Source organism: Frankliniella occidentalis, unplaced genomic scaffold (genome assembly GCF_000697945.3).
Source record: "Frankliniella occidentalis isolate FOCC.00 unplaced genomic scaffold, Focc_3.1 Scaffold340, whole genome shotgun sequence".
Lineage (NCBI taxonomy): Eukaryota > Metazoa > Arthropoda > Insecta > Thysanoptera > Thripidae > Frankliniella > Frankliniella occidentalis.
This window is the reverse complement of record NW_026267463.1, coordinates 232,916-246,068: the sequence shown is the minus strand read 5'-3', so window position 1 is coordinate 246,068 and position 13,153 is coordinate 232,916. Positions and strand designations below refer to the sequence as shown.

At 48.8% G+C, this 13,153-nt stretch overlaps 1 protein-coding gene across 1 annotated transcript in view; it reads right to left on the bottom strand.

Annotated features, from left to right (window-relative positions):
• The window catches only part of LOC113209565 (glutamate receptor ionotropic, NMDA 2B), a 257,791-nt gene that overhangs the window by 49,432 nt on the left and 195,206 nt on the right, over positions 1–13,153 (bottom strand). Inside the window, 1 exon segment of the mRNA XM_052274136.1 lies at positions 1,391–1,569. Within this exon segment, the coding sequence (XP_052130096.1) occupies positions 1,391–1,569 (179 nt within the window).

Here is a 13,153-nt window from a genome sequence, read left to right as displayed (position 1 = left end):
CCCCCCCCTCCCCTCCCCCGCATTCGAGAGCACTTGAGTCCTGATCCCGCTTTGGCTTTATCATGCAGGCGGGACGAGACCCTCTCCTCCTCCGTTTGCTCTGAGAGCAGCGCGCGGCCACCTGTGCGACCTGTGACCTGCCTGCCTCACGGGCGGGCGGCGTGCGAGGCGGGGCTCTTATCGCCAATAATTTTGACCTCCACGACTGCTTTGGCGCGGCCGTGACGTGCACGACTGCCGATGAGTGCAGAAAGGAGGGAGCGAGCGATGACGGACATGGTAGGGGACGTTCTTTGACCTGCCAGCACTTGGAGCGCCATCCCTGGCAGAGGGCACTTCGCTGCAACCGCAACTCCGTTCAGCAAGGGCCGGGGCCGGCCTGCTTGGCCGGCGTAAAATCTTGGCTTGCCGATGACGGCATTTGGTCACCGTAGACATTTCTCCGCAAGCATTTCTAAAATACACTAAAGACAAAAGTGTGCAACTGACATGCATCTGGTGGTAGAGTTAAACTCCATACTGTGGTGCAAACTCTAAGGTGTAGGACTCGAAGTTTAAATACTCAAAGCCGAGCTCCGAGCTGCGCTTCGAGCCTAGCGCGCTTCGGCCCCGCCTCCCCCCTTCCGACCCCTCGCCCGGCCCAACCGGCTTCCCCGTTTTCAGGCGTGCACACGCACAGCAGCGTCGACCAGAATCCCGGCCCCCTATTCTATTGCGAGAGTACAAGCTGATGAAAAAACATCAATCCAATTAGTTTCTTTTCAGTCTATTTCAGTTTCCTTCTTTCTTCTTGTTTTTAATTGATTTATCATCTGCTACAAAGTTAGATGCTCCAGCTTAACATTAGGTATGCGGTCTAAATGTTAGCTGCCTGGAGCACGTAACTTTTTTTTTCCGTGAATGGACCCGCTTGCCTCAGTTTGACCCCCCCCCCCTCTCCCCCTCACTTTCTGTTTGCTCCATCCGAGCGAGAGGCGCAAACCGCATCCAGCATCATGCGACACGTATGGAAAAATACTTTGGATGCGAATGCCATCGTCTAGACCAACAATGTCGAGACGCAGACGACAAAAGAGGCGGTGGGCGGCGTGGCAAGGGGCGAGGTCGGCGCGGTGCGGATATTGGTGGAACCGGTCGGGCGGCGGGGAGTGGATTTGGAGAAGAGGAGGGGGTGGGGGCGAGACGGGGGTTAGAGGCGACGGCGTCTCTGCCGTATTCGTCTCCTCGTTGCGGGCGGCACACGTGTTTATTTGTTCGCTGTAAACAGTTCAGAGAGAGGATGGACGAGTGTCTCGAAGCCTGTTCGCCAACGTCCCGGGAAAGGGAGGAGGTGAAAGTCACCGTCGCTGAAGTAGTGCAAACACACACATGTACACACGCACACACTTACCCGCTCCAGGCCCGAGTTGTCGGCGTTCCACGCGATGACGGGGATGCCGAGGTAGCCGGCCAGCTGCAGGAAGTACTGCGCCGAGGCGGTGGAGCGGCCGTACTTCTCGTAGTTCATCAGGTACAGAATGGCCGACACGTTGACAGAGAGGAACTCTTTGCACAGCGAGTTGAGAATGGCTGAAACAGAGGAAAGAACGGAAAGACCCGTTAAAAAATACAGTCACAAAAAACCTAAGAATCTCAAAGCCGTTATAAGATCGAAATCACAAAGAATATCATAGACAGAATGACGGAATCAAATAATCGATTCAAATATAAGATCGATATTGCGCTAAACAAACCAAAGTCAAAAAGATGAAGCCAAAGCGGGCCAAACAGATCAACAAAGATAATTGAAAACTGAATCGCCAACAAGAAAGAATCTTCTTGGTAGACCAAATCTTTTCCATATTGAAATTTCAAAAAAAAGTGAATGCATACTAAAACTAAATGATAATCGGCCACAGTGCATCATTTTGTACTTGTATTTAACAGGAGTATTCGGTTCAGATGAATTACGTTCTTTCCAAGAACTGCGAGCGCTAGCAAAAGGGTGTAAAAGAGAGTGAAAGGTATCTGTGTGTGAGGTGGGGGTGGGGGCAGGAGGGGAGGTCCTCATCATTGAGGCAATGCCGGGCGAAAATTGCGGCTGCGGTCTGTAATGTGTCAGCAGCGGATCAATAACGATGTAGCCATCCCGAAGCGTAGCGCGACGGGGCGTGGCGGGGCGTAGCGGGGCGAAGCGGGGCGAAGCGGGGCGAAGCGGGGCGCAAGAGACAGCCAAGCGGAGCCCGGCACAGCAGGACACTGTGCGTCTCAACTCTCTTCAACTTGAACCGCCATCGCCGCCACCACGGCCCACCACGGGCGGCGGGCGGCGGCCGCTTTCGGAGGAGGATGCGAAGGAGGGCGGTGTGGCGTGACGCGGACAAGTTAGCCGGCAACAAGCTGCGGAGAGCAGGCAATTAGGGGCAAGCGCTGCTCCCCACTCGGCAGCCTTTGCGTTTTATTCATAGGGGCATCTCGGCACGACGAGTGTGTGAGAAAGTACGTGTGGTTTTGTGTGTGTGTGCGTGCGTGTGTGTGTGTGCGAATGTGTGAGTGTGAGTGTGCGAGCGTGTTCATGTGCGTGTGTGTGGGTGAGAGCGTCTGCGTGTTCCAGCAAGAGGGAGGAAGGAAGGGGAGAGAGAGGGAGAGAGAGGGGGGGGGGGGGGGGATTTCAGTCATGTAGTGGGCGCTGTGTCCACCCCCCCCCCCCTCTCTTGATCTACTCCACGGCTGCTACTGCTGCACGGCGACTGTTGAATGAAAGCGAAACTTTGAAAGGACCAACCGCGTGCATGAAGCAACCTCAGCAGCAGCGTGGCATGACGTCAAAAGGAATCCCACGTTCTTCATTCGCTTACTGTTCATAGAGAAGAAGCACTGCTGCACCTCTGCCTAGAGCACGTAGGCAGCCTGCTTTACCGAATACGCACCTGATTGCGCTTTCCTCGGACAATTATTCAAGCTGCTCACTATCATTTGAGCGATGCAGAAAATGTAACAAACATAGCTGTGCTGTTTCCTTTCGGCTCGGGTTGTTGTGCGCTCTCCGAGTCTTTGCGGAGCGTAGAAACTGCCTGACGAGCCGACGGAACCGAAATATGCACTGTAAATTGCTTACGAACAATAGGTTCGTAATGCAAACCAAATCCTTCGTAGCTTACGAAGGATTTTGAAGCGTTGCATTACGAACTAGTTGTTCGTATTGCAAACCGATTGTTCGTAAGAACCTGTCGAGCCTTACAAACAATCGCTTTGCAATACAAACAATTGCTTTGCAATACAAAGAACGAAAATTGCTCGTAACGTTGCAAAGCATTTAGTTCGTAAGCTTTTTACAGTGAGGACCTGTGATGCCAACGCTCTTTCCAGATTTTCAGCGCCGAGCCCAAACTTCTCTTTTCCCCAGTATGCGATGAAAATGAAAAGCGGACATCGCCACAAAGCGCCTGGTAGACAGGCAATCTCGTGCGCGGCTGTTCGGCGGGACAGTCTAACCCTGACCACCCTGACTCGCTGGGCGCTCCGGCCACCGTTAGCGCGGCACGCCAGCTGGCTGCGAGACCTGATTAGTGTTACGGCCTGGTTGAGGCTGGGCCCCGTGACCAGCACGTGCACCCCAAGTGCCTGGCCTGACCGTGTGCACCGAGGGGTCCACCACTTAGAAGAATCACTGTACACTTTTCAAAAAAATCACAATTTCAATCATTTTGAATCATTTACAATCATTTACAATCATTACAATCTTTGAAATCTTTTCAATCATTTTGAATCATTTACAATCATTTCCAATCATTTTACAATCACTTTGAATCAACTTAAATCACTTTAAATCATTTCCAATCATTTGAAATCATTTAAAATTTATTGAAATCAAACTAAAAATGTGATATTCGTTTTATTGATCACGTTCAATCATCACTTTTAACCATCATAAATCATTCAAAGCTAGACTGAAGCGCTACGCAGGCTGAGCCCTCAAATGTTTTAAATCATTTTAAATCAATTCCAATCATTTTGAATCAATTTAAATCATTTGGAATCAATTCAAATCATTTTAAATCTCTTTCAATCATTTTAAATCTCTTTCAATCATTTTAAATCTCTTTCAATCATTTCACAATCTTTCAATCTTTTTACAATCTTCCAATCATTTTGCAATCTTTCAATTATTTTTCAATCATCACAATCATCATTTGCAATCAGTTTTGTTTGCAATTAGTTTGCAAGCATTGTACGATTTTTTTTTAGGAGTGGTGGACCCCTTGGTGTGCACTGTATGCAAGTAAAATTAGACAAGACAGTAAAATTGTTACTGTCAATACGCTGTCTTAGTGTATTTTCAAACGCTTCTACGGAGGCCGAAAAGGTTGTTTGAATTTTAATTCACTGGTACATCTTTGAGGAATCGCAAAGGTTTATTGTGCAGTGTGTGGTCCAAGCCCCACCGCCCCATCTCCTCCACAAGCGACAGGCTAATGGACCAATATTTGGTCCACAGAACAGAGTGGGGAGGTGCGGGGGGGGGGGGGGTATCACGTGCGCCCGACTGCAAAAATAACGGCACACACATTGCGGGCAAATAAGAAGGTAACGATGGACCCGAAGGACACACAAATAACACGCAGAGCGACGGTCTTCCGATCGGCTGGGTAGGTATTGCTTTCCAGCTAGTGGACGGGCACCGTGGCAAGCACACACACACACATATATAGAATGAGAAATCAATTCAGGAAAACGCGAGCCTTCCCACTTCTGGGCAAGCACCACCCCGGTGACCTAAGCCTCTCGCCCATCCTCGGCCACGGCAGCAGCGTGGAGCTGTTTGAAATGCGACCTTTGCGCTCACGGCAGGTGCTGCGAATGTCTCTGGGGCTAAGGTCCAAACTATTGCTCTGCATTTTTACTCCCCACCCCCTCTTGTCTGCCCACACCATTTATCTCCCTTCCACTTTTCTTTAACGATCTTTGTTCCTCTGTCCGTCCCGCTGCTGTCTTTATCTATTCTTTCAGAGAAGCTCTTTCAAGATTGTTTTTAAACAAACCCGTTTCTACCACACGGGACGCGCGCGAGGGACAGAGCGTGATATCGCTGCGACCACCTGTTGGAGTCCAATTCCACATTAACTCAGTACAGCCAACAACAAACAACATTAGGATGTGTAATTTACATTTCTTAATCAGGCGTTCGTTTTGCAGTAAAAACGAAGTGGTAACGTTTTTTTAAATCCATAAAACCCTACTTTAGTGAATGAACATAGCACGGCTTGCAACTAAAACTTAAATATTTACATTCTTCTCAGCATATTTCCTAAGTAATGTTTCTCTTCTGATAGAATCGATCATTTATAAGCCAAGCTGCCTTTTGTCCTATGTGTTGTCATTCCACTGCAATCTGCCTGGGGAAAGGCGTTGGCCTCAAGTTTATCATAACAGTCTGAGAGAGAAAATACCAATCATCAAGAATGTCGAAGGAAAGGGGGCTGATAGAGGACTGGGGTAGGGGGTGGGAGAAGGCAGTATAAAACGGCAGTAAGAGTCTACGTTGCGAAGAAGGATGCACTCTCCCACAGACCTGTACTAATTTGTCAGTTATAACGTTAAAGTTCTTCGTCATCCAAAAACTACAGTACTACAGTGCACAAAAAGGTGTGTAACCTTCTGTAATCTTGCGCGCCAATTGACACGCATAGTTCAAGTGTTCAAAGTTTGGACACTTAGTGTTGTCTTACTTGTCAGATGGGTGAGCAAACTCGAAATATTACAAAACGCATGGCAGATGCATTCTATTTGTTGCCTGCTTATATCATACGCTCGACGGTCGTATAGGTCCAAGTGCGCAAATTTTAGAGGTCTACGAAACATTTAAAATTCGCACGTCACACAGTTCGACCCAATCAAACACGACATGCTTTTAGAATACTAAAATTTTAAAAATGGGATAATGGTATCAATCGATATCCCAGAAAATCGGCAAAGGCCACATGGAAAAAAGACTTTGTTGTGAGGATCAGGTATGTTTGGTAAGCTTAATTCGATAGCTGGAATCGAGAATCCGATACCCACAACCAAGGAATGGTCGCCACGACCGGACACTTGTACGAAGAGAACCAAGCTGAAGTTTGTTCTCTTCGTACAAGTGTCCGGTCGTGGCGGCCAACCCTTGGTTGTGGGTATCGGATTCTCGATTCCAGCTACCGAATTATGCCTACCAAACATAACTGATCTTCACAACGAAGTCATTTTTCTCCGTGCAGAAAAACCCACCTTCCTAACATCAACCCAGCGGTCCCTTGGACAAAAACTTTCAATTGACAAGGTAAGGACCCGCTCGTCTCATATCGTCGCCAGACACATGGCGCGCCCACGTGGCGCAGCGTCGCAGCACAACGAAGAGGAGTGGGCGACGAACTTTGCCGATTAGAGACACAGAAACGACTTGGCAGTTAGGTTGTTTGTTAGACAGCTCGAACACTGGGGAAGACCGATGTACTCTCAAAATAGAAGCGGCAGACTACTGTTCCCCTTATCTTTTTTTTTAGCTGCAGCAGCAATTCTCTCACCTTTAACTTACGTTGACTAGCGAAAATGTTTTTACAAGTGTGACGACACATTTTTTTTGTACGAACCGGCAGGCACCCCTCACAGTGAAAACCAGTGCCTTCAAAACGACAGGCTGCTTCAGGTTGTGCCGCTTTTGCTCCCACGTGAACCAGCCCACAAGGACCACGATGTTTCAGTCCAAAATTTGAACATGGATTCCAATTTAACTCCATCTTTGCCTTGACAGATCTTAAGAATGGTTTCCTTTCATGAGATCTGTCAAAGCAAAACTGCAATTAAGTTGAAACTTATATCGAAATTTTAGGCTTGAAAAAAAAAACCTGTGGGCTCGTGCTGACGTTTTAGCTTTGTATTGCACGTGTACAGGTCACGTGAAAGCCGGATTAGATGCGTCATGGTTAAGTAATAGAAGTATGTAATAGAGAGGTTATAGTCAGTAATAGAGAGGTACTAGTCAGTGATAGAGAGGTTACCAGTCAAAGAAAGAGAGGTGATAGAGCTTTATTGCACGTAATTGAAGTAATATGGAGAGTCGTCGGAGCATTTTTAGCTGGCATGGGCTGAGTAGACACTCCGCCCATCCACTCTGAGACAAGTGAAAGCCTCAGAGAGCCTCGCACCAACGGCCGGGATAAATGACAACCGGAAGCGGATCTCCTCGAAGAGGGTTTCCCGTCATCACAAGATTATGCACGATGCCGTCCCATCCGCTGCGCTCCACCGTGCCCCGGGTTCTTCCTGTCATTCACAGCAGCAGGAGGGAGGGGCTCGGCCCTGATGAGGCCGCTGATAGGAGCTACAAGTGAGCGAGAGGCGGGCTGACTGTGAGTGAGGGGCGTCGTCGCGAGGGCGCCGAGGGTACAAGGCGGGGGTTGCGGGGCGCCGTGCTATCGGCGGCAGACCGGCCGCTCTGTGGCGGCGGCTGCCCCAGGTAGAGAGATAGCGCGTGACTGAGCTGTGTGTGTGGTGGTGGTGGGGACCCCGCTGGGGGCTGAGACCGGGACGAGCTGAGGCAGGAAGCGGCGGGGGCGCGCCACCCTTGTATTTATGCAGCCAGCCCTCCAAGGCGTGACAAAGGACCGCGGTTGTTCCTCTGCGCTGGCCCAAAGAGGAGCAGTAGAAACGAGCTACGAGGGGGGAAAAAGAGAGCGAGCCAAACGAGGGCGCGACAAGCGCGGCTGTTTCATCATCCTTTTTTTAATGTTTTTTTTCTGTTGCTGTCAAAATTAAGACAGAAAAAACAACAAACAAACCAGCGTCGTTAGTTGAAATAATTTATCAGGTCTCAGATGGGGATTTGCCATTTGCATATTTTTACGCTAGCGCTGCTTTCCTTGGGGCAGACTCTCGCTCGCGAGTGACTGAGTGTGTTTGAGGGTGCGAGTGAAAGGGGCATGTTCGTCAGAGTGGAGGAGAGAAGGGCTAGCTCAGCAACGCGCACTCCGGACAAAATCAGGTAATGCAATTACCATCAGGGTTGAGACCTTTAACATTACAAAGGAAGGGTATATCTAGCGAGGGTCTTGGACAGCCATTGTCTCGGATGTGAAGGTGCGAACCGGGTGAGGCGTCGGCACTACGTCGGTGTCAGGTCAGGGAGCGGCGGGCAGGGAGGGAACGCTCTCAGAGTAGTGGTTAGTATTCAGAAGGCGGACTGGGGTGGACTCCGCTGAGGGAGTTGCTGGAGATGGATTCTGGAGGAACAGCGAAAGAGAACGAACGGCGCAGAGGAAGAGGGTCGAGGTTGGGGGGTAGGGGAGGGGGTTCGGTGTGAGGAAGCAGGAAAGCGTCTGGGTTAAAGATGGGACAGAATTGGAGGTGAGGGCAGGATGAAGGACTTCCACCTCAGCATGCTCCGGCTGCAGGGATGGCGTTCATAAAGAACTTCTCAAGAGCCAACGACTAAACGGGTCCTGCTCACTCCCCGGGCCACCCACGTCAAAAGGTGATGGCACAAAAATTGAAGTTACGGTACATTGTTCTTTGTAGCGTGGGGAGCAAAACAGTGCGAATCAAAAAAGAAAAAGAAATCCGTGGACAGCAGCATGGATCGGAAAACCTGTATTCACCCACAGCGGGTGCGAAGGGACGACTAAGATAGGGGAGGGAGTAAGGAACATGGAGCGCGCAGGAGGAGCTCCTCCAAGCACGGGTGGCAGGAAGGGGGGTCGCATTACTCCCTTTCCGTTCAATTAAGCAGCGGTTTTGGAAATGGGGCTGGGGGAGGGGCGGGAATATGAGACAAGGGGGAGATAGGGGGAGGGGGCACTTACGCTCGGGCCTGCCTAGCGTAGTTTGGCCGTAGAGGGGCTGAGGGGAAAAGAGGGGAGGGGGCGGGGGGTTCAAGGGTTCGAGACAGGCAATCACTATACGTCAACACGCGGTGGACAGTCACGAGTCCTGAAGAGTCCAGGTCGGCGAAAGGGAGAGGGAGAGAGATAGGCAGGGGGGGGGGGGGGGCACTCCAAGCTGCATCCTGGGGTGACCCGCGCGGTGCGGTGGTTGCCAGGATTTGCACAAGGCGTTTCGGTGTCCAGGAGTGACCCACTAGGTTCCCTGAAAGTAACGGGTCCCTAGATGAACTCCACCCTGTTTTACGGCCGGCCGACAGACAGACGGACACGAGAGCAAATGCATCAGCCCGCTGTCGCTAGATATAGTTTTGTGATAGTACACTGGTAAAACAAGTGTTTAATGTTGCACGTCAATTGGTGTTTAAGTTCAAGTGTGCATTTTCTCGACACGTTGTGGTGTCTAACTAGGTTAAACGTCAATTGGTGTTTAAACTTCCTACACTTCCGAAAAGTTCCCATATGGTTCCTATTGATAGCATAGAACTGTGTGTGTCCAAGTGTGCAGATTTTAAACGTTTAGCAAACGTTTAAAATTGCACACCATGTAATGTGCAACATCATAACTTGCACACTTTGGTGTTTAAATTATGCACACTTGTTTTACCAGTGTAAATTGGCTTTTATTGAGCGACAGTTGAATACAGCCTTCGCCCTAAGTGAGTGAGGTTCCACACTACAATTTTGAAAGGTCAGGAAAATGTTACTATCTTGTTAGAGTAAAAATTGAAACAAAATGGCTTCGCTGCGATTCGGTGGAAAGTCTCACTCATTTCGCATTTAGGATACGAACCGAACTTTGTAGTGTATCTGTTGCTGCTGTTCAGAGTAAATGAACGCGAAGAGACATACAGTCTACCATTAATTTAAAGTAATGAGCTCGGTAATGCGTATAGTCGGTGCTTATTGCTAAAGGCGCACAGCATATGAATATGGAACGCGCGTTAGAGAAAGAGGGAGAGATATAAATGTATGGTGGTGCAGAAGAAAGAAAAGGGGATAAGAAAGTGGGTGGAGGTGGGGCTGAGAAGTAATGAGAGAGAGGGAGATGAGATCTTCTCGGCAGGCGCGATTTCCGCGTTTAATTTGCGTCTTGCGTCGCGTCGCCGGTCTGCAAACGTTTCAAAGCGCCCGCTTTATTTTCCCACTCCCCACTGGAAATGAGTTGTTAATACTGTGAACAAAATGCACTAAGATACACAATTAGAGGGTGTACTGCTGATGTGTAAGGACTGAAACAAAAGAAATAACATACAATCTACGCGCCCTGTGGTCAGTAGAGCTCGTAGTAGGGCGACGGACAAAATAGTGACGGTTTCACTAAATCGCTCACTAGGCACTACAGGGTTTGTTTTAACAAAAATTATACAATCAAACAATTAATGATGTCGATCTTTTCTGTGGGTTGCAGAGCAAAAAAGTTAACGTAATGGTGAATAAGGCCAAAAAGCAAAAACCGCACTGCAAAATGCTTTGCAGCATTATGAATCATTTTCGTTTTTTGTATTGCAACGCGATTGTTTCTAGGGCTAGGAAGGTTCCTACAAACAATGGTTTGCATTACGAACTATTTGTTCGTAAGCTGATACTAACTGAACTGAACAATTAGTTCGTAATACAACGCTTCAAAATCCTTTGTAAGCTACGAAGGTTTTGGTTTGCATTACGAACCTATTGTTCGTAAGCAATTTACAGCTCGTAATCCTGTGAATATCACACCGCCAATAATAATTTCTGCACAGCGTCTGGCTGGTGCACGGCATCACGGAGGGCGCGGGGGCGGACGCAAGCTCTCTTTGCCGTGGTCAGTCCACCAGCCGCGACCACCGCCGACCTCCGTGCTGCTGACAGCTTGACGGGCCCACAAAGGCGCGGGAACGGGCCGCCGGCGCCGAGCAGAGTGGCATGGCGCGAGGAAAAAGGAATAAATAAAGTAGTCCGACAACGAGATGAAGAAGAGGGAGACTACAACTCCCGTGCTCCGCCGGACTTCAAAATCGGCGAAAAAATCCAACATGGCGATCATACCTTGTTTCGCATATCGGCGTGCAAACATGTGTGTCTATTGAATAAAGCTTGTAGTTGTACCCTCACATATTCGAGAGCGAAACTGTCCTAGCGTCGTAACACCGTAAAAGAAAGTAAAAATGAGATTTTCACACAACGTCCGCTCCGTCCCCAGAGTTTGGTGCTACCGGGCGCACAGGCTGGATGCCCCTCACCCCCACCCCTCCTCGTCCCTCCAAACTTGCTGGACGCACACGCACCGCTTGGTCCAACAGGCCTGCTGCACCCTGCTCTGCCTGCGGCGAAGGGAGAAAGGAGAGCCCAGCAGGAACATTTTTACCTAGACCCAGCGCCCAGCCTCGACGGCTCAACGCGGCTGCTGTGAGTTTTTGGGTTCGGTTCAGACGATAATGTTGTAGCCATCGTGAAAATTTGATTTGGCGTCGCAGCGGGGCCGCCTCGCCTGGGGAGGCGAGGTCTGACAGCCACCGGCCGGCCAGCCGGTAGGCGAGGCGCACCGTGCGGAGAAAATAAAGTTTGGCCTCCCCTTCGCCGAGAGAGGCTCGAGCGAGCTACTGCTGCTGCTTCTATAATGTCGAAAAAAATGACGAAGTGTACTGTACGGTTTTTCTTGGGTCTTTTGTTTGGTTTGGTCGTTCGCGAGCCGTTCGTCTACACGGATATGAACCATAGGCGCCTCGACTTCGGCAATCTGATGTACAGTCCCTCACAATCCTGCCAAAATGTACGGCAAGTTCTTGCAAGCCACCCTCTTTAAGGGGCAGAGCCATGCTTACTGCAGGCATGCCTACGCAGCGACGCAGAGTGCTGTGCATACTAGACCCTGGCAACTGCCAATAAATTTCGAACTGTGCAAGGAGAGCGTGTGCCAAAGAAAGGACAGAGGAACTGGCATATTGAGTTTTGATCAAAAATGGCGAGTATCTGAATAGGGTACTTCAACCAGTTTTAAGCGGATCCTAAGAAGAACAGTAATAATGCTTCTCGAATAATGCTTCCCTAACGCTCATCGACTGACGTGGACGAAGTTCTCGGACTCGCCACTAGGATAGTTGCAGATCTGGTGGCGGGTCCGCGAACTTTGTCCGCATCAGCCAGTGAGCGTCTGGGAGGAAACAGTACAGGAAACATTATTGTTCTTTGTTCTTCTTTGGATCTGGTTCAAACTGGGAGAAATACCCTATTCAATCGTACCTTTTTGGCAATGATGGTCAAGCTACAGAGAAGGCGAACACAAAGTGGTATTGCTTTGTATCATGTTTCGTTAGGTGGTGTCACACTCGAGACTGTTGTCTGTGTCATAGTAGGCAGGCTATCGAACCCCCCTTTCTTTGTATGATTGTGATTGTGTTATGGCGGCTGAGCAACGAAATCACTTTTCTGTTTTAAAATTATTTATTGTTTGTTGCACAATAATTTGAACAAAGAAGCACACTGGTAAAACAAAGGTGTGAATTAACACCTTCCCAGGGCCGTTGAAGTCAAAAGGCCTTAACGTTTTAGTTTTTTTACAAAAATTTTCTGATGAATCAAACCAAGGTTTTCCGGAGCTTATATTTTCGTATTCAGCTAAATATTCCGCTTCGATCAAGCCTTCGTGTGATTAGGTTCTATTCCCAAATGAAAGAAATCTAGTAGATTCCTGAGGGTCAGTTACTTTTTTCACCGTTCTTCAGACACAAATCACATGAAGGCTCGTTCGAAGCGGAATTTTGAGCTGAATGCGAAAATATTAGTCCTACAAACCTGTGTTTGCTTCAGCAGAATATACTTCGAAAAAACTAAAACGTCAACGCCTTTGGAACTTTAATGCCTTTAAAAGGTGCGACTTCACACCATTGTTTTACCAGTGCGTTCGGGTAAATTCAAAATGCAGAAGAATGCAGGGAAGAAGTAAACATAGTGAGTTCTGTTTTCCGCACGTGTTTATGTATTTCTGTCACTGGAATGCTTTACTAAGTCATCCATTTAGGATTTTTTGTTTAAATTTGTGTTCTTTCACTCTTAACCTTCGTCCGAATTCTCATCCATCTACATATATCTAGGCCTGCGGCGCTGGCACCCCAGATGGGGAAAAGGCAGAGTGGAAAAAAGGCGTTTGGAATCAAAAGTCACAAATTTTGATCCATAGGGTAATATTTTGACGAGTTAGGGACCGTTCATATACTACGTAGTTGATTTTGGGGGAGGGGGGGGTTCAGCCTTGCACTACGGTCGGTCACGGAGGGGGGGTG